At 44.4% G+C, this 20,002-nt stretch overlaps 1 protein-coding gene across 1 annotated transcript in view; it reads left to right on the top strand.

Moving 5' to 3' along the window:
* The first annotated feature begins 1,388 nt into the window (after positions 1-1,388).
* MPP7 (membrane palmitoylated protein 7) overlaps positions 1,389-20,002 on the top strand; it is a 197,978-nt gene continuing 179,364 nt past the window's right edge. Inside the window, exon 1 of the mRNA XM_029911622.1 lies at positions 1,389-1,547. Within this exon, the coding sequence (XP_029767482.1) occupies positions 1,511-1,547 (37 nt within the window). The 5' untranslated portion in view covers positions 1,389-1,510. The remainder of the gene's footprint in view (positions 1,548-20,002) is intronic.

Genomic DNA, 20,002 nt, shown 5'->3' on the forward strand with positions numbered 1-20,002 from the left:
CTTCCTTTTTTTTTTAAATACTTATTTTAATAACAAGTTCAGTTTGGAGCATGTTGGCAACCTTGCCTTTATAACTAAAAATGGATTATAATTTACTAAACAAAATCTGACAAACAGTCCATGATAAATTATAATACTTGTAGAGGGTTTTTTCATGTGTGGAGGACAAAATATTGAACAGTTCCCAACGGTTATGGCACTTGTGCTTTAACCTTTTATAAGAATCTGTGTATACAAGAGTGTCCAAACTATGCACCGTCAGGACCAGGATAACTTCAAAAGAGAACCATTCTGATTAATAGTGTGGATGTTTTTAAAACAAAAACAAAAAACATCTTTCCTGTTTATACATTCTTATGAAAAATTGGAGCCATTCTGATTTCTTACTTAGATAATGTATTTTATTTTCCAGAATCTAGAGAAAATATAATCTTGATTTCAAATCTCTCTGTCCCTACCTTGGTCTGCTCCACTATGAGTTAACACTAGCAGTCTTAACTCTGTAATACAAATCAGCGAAAAAGAAATCCAATCCTATTTTAACATTGTCTTTTGTACTTAAATCTTGGTTTTCATTTCAATTATATCTCTCTCATAATGGTTCTCTATTTTTCTGAAAGAACTGATCAGAAATAGACTAAAAGTTTAAATTGGCAGTAATTAAAAAAATATATTATCAGTATGACTTTCTAGCAGTAAATATACAGGGTCAGATCCTCAGCTGGTGTAAATGGTCACAGTTCCATTGAAGTCAGTGGCCCTGTGACCATTTATACATGTTGAGGATCTGCCCCACACGGTACTATTTGTACAATTTCACTTGAAGTTTGGAGCTATGCTCCAGGCAGTAAACACAGGTTGTACTTCAGATTTTAAATGAATTGAAGAGATATGATGGAATCGGAAGTTAAGTGGAGGCCTTGTATAAATGAGTGTTAGACTAAACAGAGGTTCTTCTGGTAAAGTAGTCATAAACTTTGAGCAATTTAAAGTATTTACTGTTTTGGAAAAACAGCCCTTTTATTTCCAAAATATTTGACATTGTAGGGTTAAAATGTGTAATTTTAGTGAAGGAAATAAATTATTTTTACAGCAGCATAGGATTAAAGACTGGACTGAAGAAAACAAACTTGCTTCATCTTGGAAAAAGTCTTAAGTCTTAATATAAAAACAATGTACTCTCTTGTTTTAATTGAGAGCATCAAATTAAATCAAAAGCTCCTTTAGCAATAATGATTTGACTTGGTCACTAGGACAGTATTTCGAGGAGACTGCTAGCGACTCAGATCAAGTTTTAATCTTTTTTGACATACTTAAACTGCAATAATTTATGGTTTAACAGTGTTCTTTATTGTAAAATTATGTTTCTGCTCTTTCTAGGGGAATCTTGGAGATTGCATAAATCTTTGTAGAAAACTTGGCTGCAGGCAGCTGAACTGAAATTAACTGCTGCCTTCTGGCTGTGGAGCACTATTCTAACGTTCTTGTGTGATAGTCTGTAGACTAAATCATGCCAGCTTTATCAACTGGATCTGGAAGTGACACAGGTACGCAAGCCTAAAAGGACTATATGTTCCCCCCTTGTCTTAGTTGTGAAGTCTACAATCTTTATCTACAGAAAGATAATTAATTACAGTCATCTAATCGAACACATTTTTAAGTTTAACCTCTTCTCCCCTTACTTAATGTAAATACACTAAACATCACAGTTGAAAAATAAAATCCTTCAGATTATGTATTCATCTGAGCAATTTCTTTTCAGTCACTGTCTCCTCTTGGTGGCTTTATTTATTTATTTATTTTAAGAAAAAGGAATTAAATCATTTTACATGGCCCAATGTGTGAAACAGTCTAGACTGTCCTTTATTTGAGTTACAGATACGAGTGGAGTTATTTCTGAACACGAACTATTTCGTTTTGATTTTTCTCTTAAAAAAATTAATTAATTTTCAGGTTTTTCCCCCCCACTCCTGCTATCGCACATAAAGGTTCAGTTTCCATCACTGAGGGTATGTCTACACTACCTGCTGGATCGGCGGGCAGCGATCGATCCAGCAGGGATCAATTTATTGTGTCTAGTCTAGATGCGATAAATCGACCCCTGAGCCCTCTCCCGTCAACTCCTGTACTCTAGCGCCGCGAGAGGCGCAAGCAGAGTCGACGGGGGAGCGGCAGCAGTCTACTCACCGTGGTGAAGACACCACAGTAAGCCGATCTAAGTACGTCAACTTCAGCTACGTTATTCATGTAGCTGAAGTTGCATAACTTAGATCGATCCGTCCCCCCAGCGTAGACCAGGGCTGAGTGTATGCGGTGGCAATACAGTAACTCCTCGTTTAACGTTGTAGTTATGTTCCTGAAAAATGCGACTTTAAGCGAAACGATGTTAAGCGAATCCAATTTCCCCATAAGAATTAATGTAAATGGGAGGGGTTAGGTTCCAGGGAAATTTTTTTCACCAGACAAAAGCCTATATATTATATAGATATACACACAGTATACGTTTTAAACAAACAATGTAATACTGTTCACAGCTATGATGATTGTGAAGCTTGGTTGAGGTGGTGAAGTTAGAGGGTGGAATATTTCCCAGGGAATGCCTTGCTGCTAAACGATGAACTAGCACTCGGCTGAGCCCTCAAGGGTTAACACGTTGTTAATGTAGCCTCTCACACAAGGCAGCACGAACACGAGGGAGGGGAGACAGCATAGCAGACAGAGACAGACACACACCTTGGAGAGAGAGATGCACACTGCCCCTTTAAGCAAGCTGACCCACTCTTAAGTGCATTGTCTTTTTAAGTGGATCAGGAATTTGAGACAGCAGCTGCTGCCCCAAGCTCTCTATGTCTTTCTCCGTCTGTGTTCCCTCCCTGCTCTATATGGAGAAGGGGTAAGCGGGGTGCAGGAGCAGGCGGGAGAGGGACACCCTGACATTAGCCCTCCTCCTTCCCCCCTGCATAGCAAGCAGGAGTCTCTGGGAGCAGCTCCAAGGCAGAGGGCAGAAGAGGCACATGGCGGTGGGGAAGGAACAGCTGAACTGCCAGCAATTGATAGCCTGATGGGCGGCTGCAGCACAGGGAACTTAGGGGAGCGGGGAGCTGATAGGGGGGCTGCCGGTCCACCCTGGTTACAAGCCCCCACCAGCTAGCTGCAATGGGCTGCTCTTCCTGCAAGCAGTGGACAAAGCTGGCAGCTGCCAAACGATGTTAGACGGGAGCATTGCACAACTTTAAACGAGCATGTTCCCTAATTGATCAGCAACGAAACAATGTTAACCGGGACGACTTTAAGTGAGGAGTTACTGTACAGTTATAAAGATTTTTTTCCTACCATTCCAAAGTTTTACCCTTTTCAACAATACTAAAGTATCTTGAATGTAGACAGAGCCTTAAGTTCTACCTTGCTGACACTTTTAGGAAGGAAAAATCAAATGCCCAAATACAAAATGGGGAATAACGAGCTAAGCACCAGTACTGCAGCAAAGGGTCCACGGGTTATAGTGGATCCAAAATTGAATCTGAGTCAACAGTGTGGTGCTGTTGAGAAAAAGCCAAATGTTGTTCTGGGATGTATTAACAAGAGTGTTGTATGTAAAACATGGGAAGTAATTGTTCCACTCTCCTTAGCATTGATGAGGCCTCAGCTGGAGTAACGTATCCAGTTTTGGGCACCACTCTTTAAGAAAGATGTGAACAAATTGGAGAGAGTCCAGAAGAGAGCAACAAAATAAGATATTTAGAGGAAATTACTTATGAGGAAAGGTTGTACGAATTGGACATGTTTAGTCAGGAGAAGAGAACACTGAGGGGGACATAAGTCTCTGAATATGCAAAAGGTAGTTGTGAAGTGTTTTCCATGTCCACCCAGAGTAGGAAAAGAAGTAATTGATTTTGTTTGTGGCAAGAGAGATTAGGTTAGAGATTATAAAAATACTTTCTAACTCTAAGGATAGTTAAGCACTGGAGCAGCTTACTTAGGGAGATGTGATTCCCTCTCATCAGAGGCTCTTAAGAACAGGTTAGACACACATCTGTCCAGGGTTGGTCTAGATGTATTTAATTGTGCTTCAGTGTGGGGGGACAGACTAGATGACCTCTTGAGGTCCCTTCCAGCCCTACATTTCTTTGATCCTATTTACTAATAATACTTAATATTGTATGTTCAAAGGTGTATCAATACCAGCTAATCTTCATAGCAGCCCTGTGCACTAAATAAGTATTTTTTATCCCCATTTTAGAGTAGAGGAAACTGAAGCAGCAAGGTAAAGTGAGTCATTTTCCCCAAAGAGACACAATAAATCTGTGACAAAGCCAGAATTAGAACTTTGGAATTCCTGCCTCTTAATCTTGTGCTCTTTCCTTTGAATACACAATTAGAAATGGGAGGATTGTGAAAAGGGGGGATTCCAAAATGCATGAGGAGTTGCATTTGGTTACAAGTCTAACTGGATTTTATGGAGCAGAGATAGTTAGTTTTTTTGCTACCAATCCAGATTTTCTCCACATAAAATTAAAATTAACCTTTTCCTTCTTTCCTTCCTCTGACTCCTACTTCTCTTGCTGGATTTCAGGAATTTGTTCCCCTCCCTCCCCTAATATACCACATTCCACTAGCATGACAGTTGAGGCCAGCTAGTTTGCCCATGTTGATCTCTAGCTTTGAATTATGGAGTACTAGTTATGGAGTGTTTGCTGTGGAGGATCTTCTGCTTTGGTGCTTTCTTGCTTTTGTCCACCTGCCTTTGCTGACTTTCAGAGCACCACTTAAGGTCATTTACTGGTATTTGGCCAAATATTTTCTAGTGTTCAGAGTATTTCTAGTAGTGAGCAGAGATGGTCAGTGGAGTGATGGGTGACTGTTGGTATCTGATATAACCAGTGTGGCTTACTTAATTACTTAAATAAATGTATCCAGAGGTGGTGGTGAGGGGGACATAATGAATCTGTGAATAAATAAAATGGCTTGGAAAAAGGTATGAAAAATTAATTCCTCAATATTAAAATGTGTGGCTTTTTCTAAAGCACATGTATTGTAATATTTTATACATGTGAAGTTCAAAGCACCCATTTCATAATTATGATTAATGACAAAAGCTTAGTTGTCCCCACAAACCCAAGAAACATATTAATAAGAATGATTATGCCATCTGTGTCTTACTGCTGAAATAATTTTTTGACTTTGGGCCAGATACTATTTGTTTAGCACTTCAAGGTTTAAAGTGCACCTCTTTACTTGAGCAAAGGCTCAGGTTTTGGAGGAAGGGATTATTCTTCCACCCTTTCCCTGCAGAGAGGACAGCTACTATTTGCAGGATAGGAAGATGTTTTAGGTTTTTTGTCCTGGTTTTAATATAACCCTTCCAGCCCCCGACCTGATACACACTGCTATCATTTTGCTTCTAGTACTCCAGCTCTTTGACTTAAATCAGAATGTAGAGTTCTGTTGTCTGTGCTAGTCCCAGGCGGGCGAACACTCTTTCTCCACCCCACTATGTAAACATGAATTGTATGTTGTGAGATGTAATGGAATCTGAGCTGCTCCAAACTGTGAGAATTTGATCCCAAATTAGTGTGCTGTTTAATGGGGTCAAATAGCAACTGGGCCCAAATTTGCCTTTAAGGTAGGAAAGGCGATTTCATACAAGCAATTAACCAGCTAAAACACCTAATAATGAAAACAAACTTCTTCACTCCCCCATGTCCTGCACTAGCCCTTACTTAGGGCATGTCTACACTGGCAGAGTTACAGCACCGGCAGTTACAGCGCTGAAGGGAGAGCACGCTGAAGGGAAACCGCTGTTGTGTGTTCACACTGTCAGCTGCCTGCGCAATAGCGTGTTCACACTTGCGGCACTTGCAGCGGTATTCGGAGCCGTGCACTCTGAGCAGCTATTCCACAGAGCACCTCCTTCTCTTCTGCTGCTAAGAACTGTGGGAGGTGGAGGGGGTCGTGGGGCATCCTGGGTCCTGTCCCAATGACCCGTGATGCATTGCTTCGTATCCCAGCAATCCCTGTGCTTCCGTCTGCATTTGGTGTCATCTTTCAATGGTTTATATACTGTGCGCCCTGCCTCTTTGGGCTGCAGGAATAGATCCCGAACTGTTCACCAGTATGCTGCTCGCTCTGACCAACACGTCACAAGTGGCAGTGGAGTTATTCCTTAAACTACAAAGGCAAGAGGAGTGCGACATTGATCTTGCCACGCGTAGTAGCTACGACACAAGATTGCTTGTGGCATTCATGGAGGAGCTGACCACAGGGAATGCCGCTTTTGGGCTCAGGAAACAAGCACTGAGTGATGGGATCACATTGGGATGACGAGGAGTGGCTGCAGAACTTTCGCATAAGGAAAGCCACATTCATGGGACTGTGTGATGAACTCGCTCCAGCCCTGTGGCGCAAGGACACGAGAATGAGCATTACCCTGCCATTGGAGAAGCGCGTGGCAATTGCACTATGGAAGCTGGCTACTCCAGACTGCTACCGATCGGTTGCTAATCAGTTCGGTGTGGGAAAGTCTACCGTTGAACTCGTGTTGACGGAAGTGTGCAGGACCATTAATTGCATCCTGCTCCAAAAGACCACGACTCTGGGCAATGTGCGTGACATTGTAGATGGCTTTGCACAAATGGGCTTCCCTAGCTGCGGAGGGGCGATAGATGGCACGCATATTCCAATTCTGGCACCAGACCACCTAGCCACCGAATACATTAATCTCAAGGGGTATTTCTCAATAGTTCTCCAGGCGCTTGTGGATCATCGTGGGCATTTCACAGACGTTAACGCAGGCTGGTCCAGAAAGGTGCATGACGCACACATTTTTCGGAACACTGGCCTGTTCAGGAAGCTGCAAGCAAGGACTTTCTTCCCAGACCAGAAGAACACTATAGGGGAAGTTGAAATGCCCATTGTGATCCTGGGAGACCCCGCCTACCCCTTAATGCCGTGGCTTATGAAGCCATACACAGGGCAATTTGACAGCAGCAAGGAGCGGTTCAACAGCAGGCTGAGCAAGTGCAGCATGACTGTTGAGTGTGCTTTGGCCGTTTAAAAGCCCGCTGGCGCTGTCTATATGGGAAGTTGGACCTGGCCGATGACAATATTCCTATGCTTATAGCTGCGTGCTGTACAGCCCATAATATTTGTGAAGGGAAGTGTGAAAGCTTCACTCAGGGCTGGACTGCAGAGGCTTAGTGCCTGGAGGCTGAGTTTGAACAGCCAGAGATCAGAGCTATTAGAGGGGCACAGTGCAGGGCCATAAGGATCAGGGATACCTTGAGGCAGCAATTTGAAGCTGAAAGCCACTGATATTTGTTGCTATTCTCGGGAGTGCAGTGCCTGTAATACTAGGAGGTGATTGGTGCACATGATGCAATACGAGGGTTTAACATAATTTTATGTTGCTTTGCAGGGCTCTTTTTGCTTTCAATTAATAGAATAAAGATTGCTTTCAAACCAACACAGTTCTTGTATTAAAAGACAACAACTGGAGGAAAGAGTCAAACAAAGAAAACCATCAGCAGTGAGGTGGATGGGGAAAGGGAAGGTCCCAGGAGGAGGAGAGGTCACGGGACAGCTAAAGATTTGTGTATGTCCAGGGATCAGATCCAATCTTCTCCTTTGGAGTACAATGCAGCGGGTACTGTACTTCAGCAGGATCAAACTGCAGAGGGATGGGTGTTGAGTGCAGGGGGTAGTGGGAGTCCGCAGTGCTGGACTGTGAGGAAGGAGGACTGGAATGCTGCGGGTATAGACTGGAGCCAGGAGGTTGATAAGAGTGTTGGCGGTGTCGGGGGGGGGGGGGCACATGGCAAAGAGTTTTGCGACAGCAGCTGCAGGGGAGGGTGAGCGCGGAGCTGCTTGCTTTGAAGTGCTAGCATCACCTGGAGTGTGTCTGCTTGGTGCTCCATAAACTTTAAGAGCCACTCCGTGGCTTCATTCTGGCGTGCCGCGTTCTCCTTTTGGTTCCTCTTCTCGCTGTCCTGACACTCCTTCAGTTCCTGTTTCTTGGCGGTGGAGTGCATCATAACATCACGCAGAAAGTCCTCCTTAGTTCTTCTTGGCCGCTTTCTAATTCTGTGCAGCCATTCAGCCACCAATAACAAAGAAGGAGGCTGGGCTCCCAAGGTCATCTCTGTGAAATTTAAACGCAACATTTTACAGAAGCAGTATTGTTTGCAACACAGACAACGCTGATTCAGTGTTTTAAAACACAGCCAGTACTCTCACACCTGTCACTAACTGGCTGACCCCAGGCAAGCACACATGAGCCACAAGACCCCCAAAATAGTGAGTAGCCACAAGGGCAGGGCAAATCACTCTTCCTGGACCCTGCTGTACACTGGGCTCATGGCTCTTGTGGAGAGCCAGCACTGTAGGGTGGGGCCTGATAATCATTCCTGTCCCCACACTTTCCACAGGGTGTGATCATTATGGAAGATACCTCGCTGCTGAGGGTGAGCAGGAAATCAAGGGAGGGTCTTCTCCAAGCCTGCGCCTTCTGCCCTGGCCCCTATCTGGCTCCCCTGTGTGCAGCAATGGTGTCCCCTCCCACCCCCCACCGGTGACAGCACAGTGGCATAGGAAAGTTACAGTTAATGGGGCAAGAAACAAAGCAGCTCTGCCGAAGAACCTGCGGCAGCGGATTGCCCAGTATCTCCATGGGAGTTTCCTGGACATCTCTGAGGCAGATTCCTGTGAAGTGAGGGAGTTAATCAACAGCCTGTTCTGCCGCTCAGACTAGGCATGCGGTGGGAGACAAGGCTGCTTTCTCCAACCCTCCTGCCCCCAACAATTTGCTTCAGTGATTCCTAAAATCAGATCCACTTACCAGGGGCCTCCTCTCCTGCTTGCGCTTCGCCAAGATCCAACTGCTGTGACTGGCTAGCCTCCTCCGGGGTAGAAAAGAGCTCCTGGCTGCATGCATCTCTGACCTCCGAGTCATCCTCTGCCTGTGGGTCCTCCTCCCCCTCCACATCCTCGTCCAAGATTTCCTCCTCCTGGCTCAGTCCACTCTCGACTGGCACGCGAGCCACCGAAGTATCCACAGTGGTCTTCGCAGTGGAGGTGGGGTGCTGCCGAGTATCACATCCAACTCTTTGTAGAACCGGCTGCTTGTGAGCGCAGCTCTGGAGTGGCGGTTTGCCTCTTGCGCCTTGTGGTAGGCGTTCTGCAGCTCCTTCACTTTCACCCTGCACTGCAATGTGTCCCAGTCATTGCCCCTTTCTGTCATGCATTGTGAAATCTGTCTGTAGGTGGTATAATTCCTATAGCTGGAACTGGACAGCCTCCTCTCTCCAAATGCTGATGAGCATTGCTCCAAGCGGGGGATCGCCTGGCGCGTGGAGCAGGCGTGGACACCTGGAAAGATGCGCTGAGACCACTGCATGCATCACCGAGCAAACAGGAAGGGGATTTTCAAAATTCCAAAGGAATTTACGGGGTGGGGCTGACAGTTGGTCACCTGAAGGCAGGGCAGTAGAGTTCAAACCGATGACCAGAGAGGTGAGAACATGCATTGTGGGACACCTCCCGGAGGCCAATCGCAGCAACGTAATCGACCACAGTGTCTACACTGTCACCGCAGCGCTGTAGCCCCAGCGCAGAAAGCTGTACGCCTCTCGTTGGGGTGTTTTTTTTAAAGTGTTGCAACTGCGCAGGTTCTGCGCACTAAGTGGCTTAGCAGTGTGTACATCTCTGGAGTTACAGTGCAGAAAGCTGATTTACTGTGCAGAAACTTGCCAGTGTAGACAGGGCCTTAGTTAATGCATTATCTTTGTGATGTCACCTTGTCCTTCCTTCAATTGCTTCCCTGCTCACTTATTATCCTTTTGTTAAGTCTGGAATTATCTTTGTAAGCTCTTCAGAACATGGATCATAACTCTGTAAACAGTTTTGTAAAACACCTGGCAAAGTTTTTGATAAAATATATGAGGTAGAGTACAGTAAACAGTGCTTGCTGCAGCTTCTTAATGAATTTGGTTTTATGAAAGACACACCAAATGGTAATTTCAGTCCCTACCAACCTGATCAGAATTTGAATTGGTGACATAGAGGTGAAAAGAACAGGAGTACTTGTGGCACCTTAGAGACTAACGAGTTTATTTGAGCATAAGCTTTCGTGGGCTACAGCCTACTTCATCAGATGCATAGAATGGAACATACAGTAAGAAGATATATATACATACAGAGAACATGAAAAGGTGGAAGTTGCCATACCAACTCTAAGAGGCTAATTAATTAAGATGAGCTATTATCAGCACGAGAAAAAAAAGTTTTGTAGTGATAATCAAGATGGCCCATTTCAGACAGTTGTCAAAAAGGTGTGAGGATACTTAACATGGGGAAATAAATTCAATTTGTGTAATGACTCAGCCACTCCCCGTCTCTATTTAAGCCAAAGTTAATGGTATCTAGTTTGCATATTAGTTCAAGTTCAGTAGTTTCTCATTGCAGTCTGTTTTTGAAGCTTTTCTGTTGCAAAATTGCCACCTTTAAGTCTGTTACTGAGTGACCAGAGAGGTTGAAGTGTTCTCCTACTGGTTTTTGAATCTTATGATTCCTGATGTCAGATTTGTGTCCATTTATTCTTTTGCGTAGAGACTGTCCGGTTTGGCCAATGTACATGGCAGAGGGGCACTGCTGGCACATGATGGCATATATCACATTGGTAGATGTGCAGGTGAAAGGCTCAGTCTCTTTACCAGTCCCAAGTCTTCCCATATTTTCCATCTTACTTTCAGCTTTCTTGATGACATTATGATAGTATTCTTAAGTTACACATTTTTAACAAAATAAATCCTTCTAGAGAGATACTCAGAAATGACAATTGTAATTCAGTGTTGTCTTAAAAACTGAAGTTCAGTGTATTCCTGGTGATCCATTTTATTATAAACCTTATTGTTGGATTGAGAAAATTTTTGTTTTAAATGCAGATTAATTTAAACTTTAATCCAGCACTACATAACTCTCAACTGTCTGAGAATCTCAGGATGTTCTTTGTTTAAACCTTAGTTTCTTTGAATTAAAGGAGGAGTATATGATCAGTAATTTTACTTTTTGCTTGTTGTTGTTACTTAGTGCATAACTTTTGAAAAGTTTCAGAGCGGTAACCATGTTAGTCTGTATCAGCAAAAACAACGAGGAGTCTTTGTGGCACCTTAGAGACTAACAAATTTATTTGGGCATAAGCTTTCATGGGCTAAAACCCACTTCATGTATTTTCCACTCCATGCATCTGATGAAGTGGGTTTTAGCCCATGAAAGCTTATGACCAAATAAATTTGTTAGTCTCTAAGGTACCATAAGGACTCATCATTGTTTTAATTTTTGAAAGGGCTGTTGCCCCACTTTTCTCTCAGATTTGGAATCCCAGGTGCCTCAGTGCCATGCTGACTCTTAGCAACCATCTTAAATTATTTCCAGAGCCAGTGCTCAAGGCTATCTCCAAAGTCTTTAAAGTGTTTCTTTTTCTGTTGCAAAAATTTCTTTGGATGTCTTCTATCTGCTAAACTAGAAAACAGAGCTTAAAGACTTTGAAAGTAGACATATATCCTTTATCGGGTGAAGCAAATATAAGACTGTGCCTGTGAGCTCCCACATGTTTAGAAAGATTTGGGGTGATATCCTGACTCCATGGGAGTTTGGCTGTTGACTTCAATGGAGTCAAGTTTTCACCCTTAAGCTGTAATGTGTAATTTCTGTATGAAAAATGACATTGTGGAGTTTCGGGTTAATGTCTGAAACTCCATATCAAATTTGTTCTGTTTACAAGTTAAAAATGTTTTTCTAGTTGCCCGCCAAAGAAACTTACCATGTGATCTGAAAAACAAGCTTTATATTTTCTGACTGATGCATTATCATGAGTAAATCCAGGTTTAGCAAAGCAAATTCTGCCCTCAGATGATTGGTGCCACACACTTGCTAGAAGTGGGGTTGCACTGATATAATGGAAGTCAGAATTTGGTCCTGATGTCAGATCTTTTAATAATCTGGTACCAAGTTAAAAATCGTCAGTGTGCAAAACAGAATTGAACTGAAGATGTTCTCCCACTGCATGCAGTGCCTGGTAGCACACATTTTGGCCTTGGCTACACTTGCAGATGTACAGCGCTGTGAGTTAAACCTGACTTCGTACAGCTGAGTAGGGAAAGCGCTGCAGTCTGTCCACACTGACAGCTGCCCAGCGCACTGTCATGGCCACATTTGCAGCATTTGCTGTGCCATTGGGAGCGGTGCATTATGGCCAGCTTTCCCACAGAGCACCTCTTCCCATTCTGGCGCTGTGGGTTGTGGGAAGGGGGCGTAGGTGCGGGGCATTCTGGGTCCTGTCCCAACGCCCCGTGATGCATCACTTCGCATCCCAGAAATCCCTTTGTTTCCGTCCACCTTTGGCGCCATCTTTCAACGGTTTCTGTGCAGCGCAATCTGTTGTCTGCTGGAAATGGAGCCCTGCTGAGGCGTATGCTGAGTTATCTCGCCAGCACGTCACTTTTGGCTGTTGAACTATTCCTTAAGATCCAAAGTGACAGTGAGAGGGAGGAGTCCGACGATGCTATCTAGCCGCATAACACGTACGACACTAAATTGCTTGTGGCATTCACGGACATGCTCAGCACCGTGGAACGCCGCTTTTGGGCTCGGGAAAGAAGCACCGAGTGGTGGGATCACATCGTCATGGAAGTCTGGGATGACGAGCAGTGGCTGCAGAACTTTCGGATGAGAAAAGCCACTTTCATGGGACTGTGTGAGGAGCTCACCCCCATCCTGCAGCGCAAGGACACGAGATTGAGAGCTGCCATGCCAGTGGAGAAGCGGGTGGCTATTGCAGTCTGGAAGCTGGCAACTCCAGACAGCTACCGGTTGGTCGCAAACCAGTTTGGAGTGGGAAAGTCGACCGTTGGAATCATGTTGATGCAAGTTTGCAGGGCCATTAATCGCATCCTACTCAGAAGAACCGTGACTCTGGGTAACGTGCAGGAAATAGTGGATGGCTTTGCACAAATGGGGTTCCCTAACTGTGGAGGGGCAATAGATGGGACGCACATTCCTATTCTGGCACCACCCCACCTAGGATCCGAGTACGTTAATCGGAAGGGGTATTTCTGTATGGTTCTCCAGGCGCTTGTGGATCACCGTGGGTGTTTCATTGACATTAACACAGGCTGGCCCGGAAAGGTGCATGATGCACGCATCTTTCGGAACACTTGGCTGTTCAGGAAGATGCAGGCCGGGACTTTTTTCCCAGAGCGGAAGATCACGGTAGGGGAAGTCGAAATGCCCATTGTGATCCTTGGAGATCCCGCTTACCTGTTAATGCTGTGGCTCATGAAACCCTTGACAGCAGCAAGGAACGGTTCAATTACAGGCTGAGCCGGTGCTGAATGACTGTGGAGTGTGCCTTTGGCCGTTTAAAGGGCTGCTGGCGATCTCTGTATGGGAAGCTGGACTTGGCTGAAAACAGCATCCCCGTGGTTATATCCGTGTGCTGTGCCCTCCATAATATTTGTGCAGGGAAGGGTGAAAGCTTCACTCAGGCATGGACCTCTGAGGTTGAACACCTGGAGGCTGAATTTGCACAGCCAGAGAGCAGGGCTATTACAGGGGCCCAGCCTGGGGCTGCAAGGATTAGAGATGCCTTGAGGGAGCAATTTGAGGCTGAAAACCAGCAGTGATATCTGGTGCCCTGCACGGGAGTGAAGTGCAGTAGTTCCAATCTTTAGGAATCAGTGTTTGCTAAGCAGACAAGCAGACTTGCAGTGCCTGCTTATTTCCTGGGCTAAGGAGTCTTTTACTTTATGCAATAATAAAGAATGTTTTCAAAGCCAAAAAATCCATTTATTGAAAAGAAAAAAAAATTATTTATTGAAAAGAAACAAGGGGGTGGAGTGGGGAATGGTACAATCACAGATTCGCGTATGTCCTGTCAGGTGTGCTGTGCAGTGAATGCTGCACTTCAGGATAGCTATACTGCATGGTGATGGGGGTTGAGTGCAGAGGGTAAGGGTCATGGTTTTCAGGGATGGGTGGTGAAGATACTGGTGTTGGAGGCAGCTGGTGGTGTGAAGAACACGGAAGTTGGGGAAAGTGGGTTGGAGGTGACAGTGGGGCACAACGGAAAGAGTTTTGGGACAAGGGCTGTGGAGGGAGGTGGCGTTTGCGCTTGCGGTACTGCTCCTTCTGCATGGCTACGAGCTCCTGGATAGCGTCTGCTTGGTGCTCCAGGATGCTTATGAGCCGATCCGTGCTTTGCTGCCGGTGCTCCGTGCTTTGCCGCCGGTGCGCTGTGTTTTCCTGGCGGATCCCGCTTTCTCTCTCCCTCCAGTTCTGTGCTTTCTCATTCTCTTTAATAGATTGCCGCATCACTTCTTGCAGCATGTCTTCTTTGCTTTTTCGCGGTCTCTTCCTGAATCTTTGCAGACTCTGAGCAGGCGATAAGAGGGACGGCTGAGGTCTCAAGGTTGATGCAGCTGTATAGGCAAAATGCAACATTTAACAGAGGCAGCATTGTTTATACCAGACAGAGTAATGATTCCCCCCGCACTTAAGGAGTAGAAAACACACAGGGTCTACACAATAGCATAATTTTCCTGTCCGAAACAGAGCACACATATCCCACAGGAGCCTCAAAATGGTGAGTAAGGGGGACTGATTGTTTCAGGGCTGCACTGTCCTCTGGGTTTCTGTGCCTTGGGGAGAGCCAACAGCTTCAGGGGGCACCTACACTGAACACTGTCCCAACATTTTCCACAGGAGTTCCACCCTCGCTGCTGAGGGTGACCTGGGAAGCAAGGGAGGGTCTTCTACTGCAATGCGGCTTTCGCCCTGGCCCATATGCAGCTTGCCTGTGTGCAGCAATGGTCCCCCCGCCCCTCGCAGCACAGTGGCGCGGACACGTTAGCCTGGCTGGGACAAAATACCACGGTGGCTCTCCCGATAAACCTGCGCAAGCGCATTGCACACGTTCTGGATGAGACATTCGAGGAGATTACCGAGGCCAATTACCACGATGTGATAAACCACATCAATGCACTATTCCACATCTAGGCATGCATGCCTAACCCTCCTCTCCCAAAGACCCCGCACCGAAAAAATTCCTTCCCGAAAAAAACCCCGCTTACCGGGAACCTGCTCTTCAGTTTGTCCTCCACCAAGTACTGGCTGCTGCGAGTGGCTACCTTCCTCCTGGCTCGAGAAGAGCTCCTGGCTGCATGCCTCCAGGGATTCCGGGGTGTCTCCATCCGGCCCACCACCCTCACTCCCGTTTTCCTCCTCCTCCTCCTCCCCCCCCCCCACCGGCTCTGAAGTGTACATGGTGGTGCTTGGAGTGGAGGTGGGGTTAACCCCAAGTATTGCATCCAGCTCTTTGTAGAATCGGCAGGTCGCGGGGGGAGCACCTGAGCGGCCGTTTGCGTCGCGGGCTTTGCAGTAGGCACTCCGCAGCTCCTTCACTTTAATCCTGCACTGCAGGGCTTCCCGGTCATGGCCCCTTTCCATCATGTCCATTGATACCTTCCCGAAGGTATCGTAATTCCTACTGCTGGAGTGCAGCTGGGACTGTACAGCTTCCTCCCCCGAAACACTGATGAGGTCCAGCAACTTGCCATTGCTCCATGCTGGCGCTCGCTTGGCACGTGGAGGCATGGTCAGCTGGAAAGATTCGCTGATAGCACTCCACGCCATGCCGGGCTGAGCAAACAGGAAGGGGATTTTTAAAATTCCGGGGGAATGTAAAGGGTGGGTCACATGGTTGGTTACCTGAGGCCAGGGCAGTAGAGTTTGAACTGATGACCAGGGTGGCTAGAATAGGCATTATGGGATACTGCCGAATACTTCTGGAGGCCAGTCACAGCGCATTGGGCAGCCACACTGGCGCCGCAGCGCTGCAGCGGTAGCGCAATACATGCTATTCCTCTCAGGGAACGTGGGGTACATGCAGCGCTGCAACCACGGAGATACGGCGCTGCAAATGCCTTGCCAGTGTGGACGGGGAGTGAGTTACAGCGCTGGGGGCGGCTTTACAGTGCTGCAACTCGCAAGTGTAGCCAAGGCCTTTGTCAGTAATACAAGCATATAAATTGAGTACACAATGCATGCAGATCTGTCATTTTTAGACATTTAAAAAGAATACACATTTTTCAAATAGATTTTAAAAACAAAAACCCTTCTCTTTCTCAGTCTGTTTTGTAATGCAAAATAAAGCTATGAAATTTTCAAAAATAGCAGTATTGTTTTTCTAGACCAGTGGTCTCCAAAGTGAGGAGCGCTTTTTTATTTTTTTTGCTTCGGCAGTTCGGGTTTGGTTTTTTTTGAGTGGCAAAAATGGTAGAGCCAGTGCTGCAGGAGGGTGCGTGTTCAAAATTTTTTTACTGGGGTTACAGGGGGTGCGCAGTCAAAAAAGTTTGGAGACCACTGTTCTAGACTACTAATAGTGCCATATTTTATGATTGTTGCAGAATTCTGCTCTGAGCCCTCTGGAGCTGCAGCATTGTTTATGTGCTGCATTGTATGCTCTACAAACATTTCACTGGAATGTTATGTTAGTATAACAATTTTTGTTTACACCTCTACCCCGATATAATGCAACCGGATATAAAACGAATTCAGATATAACGCAGTAAACCAGCGGCTCCAGGGTGTGTGTGCGCGCACTCTGGCGGATCAAAGCAAGTTCGATATAACGCAGTTTCACCTATAATGCGGTAAGATTTTTTGGCTCCCGAGGACAGCGTTATATTGGGGTAGAGGTGTATTATGGACTTGTGAGTAGCTTCATCTCCCAAACAGAGAGAACTGCAAACACTGACAAAGTTTAGATACCTGTGTTCACTGGCACTGAAAGATTTTTCTACCACTTTAGTACTTTTGGGGCTTAGAATTTACTCCCTTTATTTAATACTACATCATTTATTTTAATTTATTTGGTCCTACTTTTGACTTAACACTTTCATTCCCAAAGAGTCTCTGAAATATTTGTGTTGCAGGGGAAAGCTGATGGTGGTAAAGCTGAGAGAGAGACATGGAGGGGAGAGATTCCTGGGGCACTTCAGTGGTGAATAGAGGGGAGGGCCCAGAAGAGAGGACAGCAGGTCCTGTTCTGCTAATGCACTAGATATCAGAGAGAGCCAGGAGACTGCAGATAAGACAGTTCTCCATCCTGTAGGGTATGTAGAAGAGGTGATGGCCAGAAGTCTAAGTACACTGGTGTGAAACTGGGAGAAAGGAAGGTGAGGAAAAGTGATAAAGGAAAGGCCTGTGGTGAGAAGAGCTGTTTGTTCCCTAGTGCAGTGGCTCTCAGCCTTTCCAGATTATTTAACCCTTTCAGGAGTCTGATTTGTCTTGTGTACCCCCAAGTTTCACCTCACTTAAAAACTACTTGCTTACAAAATCAGACAAAAATACAGAAGTGTCACAGCACACTATTACTGAAAAATTGCTTACTTTCTTATTTTACTATATAATGATAAAATAAATCAACTGGAATATAAATATTGTACTTACATTTCAGTGTATAGTATATAGAGCAGTATAAATAAGTCATTGTCTGTATGAAATTTTAGTTTGTACTGACTTCATTAGTACTTTTTTTGTAGCCTGTTTGTAAAACTAGGCAAATATCTAGATGAATTGATGTACCCTCTTGAAAACCTCTGTGTACCCCTAGGAACTTCACGTGTACCCATGGTTCAGAACCATTGCTCTAGTGGACTGTCAGGTTACAGGGTTACAGTGCAGTGAAGTCTTGCAACCCTTGGTCAGAGCTGCTGAGATCTGCCACTAAAATTTCATATTACAATGAAGTGGTAAAGCCTGTATTTGCTAATGTGAAGCTGTTAATTGTGCTTTATGTTTATCATGAAATACTCAGTGGACTACTGCCAACATTTTCAGGTGTGAAAGTTGCATAGGGGCTCCACAGCAAATGTAGTATGCAACTACCTCTAGTTACACTATAGTTCAGGTTACAATACCACTTTCCTAAATTTCCAGACCACTGGAAGTAAAGTCGGTCTGAAAATTGATGCCAGTTGAGACAACTCTCCTTGGCTTCAATGGGGCTAGGCTGTCATCCTTGATTCTGGAATGATCTCTGTCTCTAGCAGCCAGAGGCATTAAATGATATGTAGGCTTGCGTTAATATGAAAGATGTAGAAAGCTAAGATATACCTGGCTAGCAGTAACTGTTATCAGATTTAATCCTTAAAAATAACAATATGATGTAAAAACTGTACCTGAACCTTAGTTACTTGATTAGCAACATCTTCATGGTGGTTAGTAATTTCATACCACTCTGAACAAATTTTCAAAACTTCTCTAAGTGAGTTAATCCTTTTAAAAACATCTGTGATAGATTCAATCAGCAATGTGGAATTAAAGATGTGTGCTGTTATATTTACCAATGGTAAGTGTCTTAAAACTATTAAATTACTTAGATACAATCTTACCTTTAACTTGTAACATTTGACAACGGGAACAGTTTTTACTTGATCTTTTTGAAAGAAGCAGCAAGGAAACTTTAGTTGTGAAATAGCTTTAACCAATAGCAGGGAGAGTTGTTTTTTGACCAAAAGATTAAGAAATAGCTGTTTTTGTAAGACAGAAAGCTATAATCACATGAACAGTTTGACAGTTTCTGGTCATGCCGGCTGTCCGTTGACTAGAGCAGACTATTATGTTGTAGTGTAAAATGTAAGAGTGCCAGAACCTAGATTAGCTGCAGAGTATTGTATACATCAACTGTCAGAGGAAAGGTGCTGTGGCTTTTCAGCCCAGCTTCAGGTCAAGGACTGACTGTTTTACTGTTAGTCCTAAAACTGTTAATTTAAGTGACATTTAGTACTAATAGTCACTGAAAGCCTGCCATACTAATTTCCAGTTTCTTGACATGGAACAGCTACAAATGTTCAAATATTCTTTTGCTCTCTTGTGATAGAAAACCTGTGTAAAGGAATTTATTGTACTCTATGGATTTCAAAGTTAGGAATATGTGAAATGTTTGCGATTCATTCAAATCACTGTTGTATTTTGCCTAAACATATCCATGAGACATTATGTCTAATGGACTATTTTGAAATGTGGGTATATTTTCTTACTGATTTGAGCACATAACTTTTGCTTGTGCTAAGTGTTATACTCATTCAGTGAGACATTTTTTCCTTCAGTATACTAAGTGGTATGTCCAGCTTCACAGTACATTTTTAATGCCTGAAATACAACTTACATGAACATCTTCCTGATTGATGCATGAAATCCTACTGATCACAGGGCCTTTTGATACACTGGGGAACATAGTATGAAAACTGAGGTTCATGGTAATCAAATTAAGTTTTCCAGTAGCTTTGGGCTCAGTTCAGTAATAAATAGCCTTGACCCCTGCTCTTGGAAGGCTTCATTCAATCCTTAAAGGGAAACTGTTGTTCCTTTTTTGCAACTGTAAAATGCCACATTAGTTATTCCATACCACTCCTCCCCAGTGCCAGTCCCTCACTCCCTCTTGCAAATGCTGTGAATTTAGAGTTAGTGCATTAAGCATGCTCAGTGAGAGTCTCTCCCAAACAACCTAATGCTGGAATGAATTTTTTTTTACTATATGCCAGATACCTCTTTGGTGTTGATGAGGACTTAGATGCAAATATTTAGTGAATGACTCATCACAGCGGATGTCTATACAAGTGGCCAGTCAATTCGTTAAGAGCATTCTGGATACCACAGTATGCAAACTTCCTTTGCGGGCTTGGGGTAGGGGTAAAGGCACTGGCATTTTTGAAAAGGTAAACATGGGATCTTTGCATGAGCGTTTCCACTGTGTTAGTTTGTGCTCACTAGGTCACAGTAAGTCAGTACTATCATTATTTTGTTGCTATTGCAGCCTTGCATAGTATTTTAAAGTGGTAGTCCAAGTAGACTTGATTAATTTACAGAATATGATGCCTGCTGATATTAATGTCTAGCAACTATGTTTAGATCTTCTTAGTTTATTTTAAAACCACATTGGTGATCA

This window comes from Terrapene carolina, unplaced genomic scaffold (genome assembly GCF_002925995.2).
Source record: "Terrapene carolina triunguis isolate 2854851 unplaced genomic scaffold, T_m_triunguis-2.0 Scaffold111, whole genome shotgun sequence".
NCBI classification, from domain to species: domain Eukaryota; kingdom Metazoa; phylum Chordata; order Testudines; family Emydidae; genus Terrapene; species Terrapene triunguis.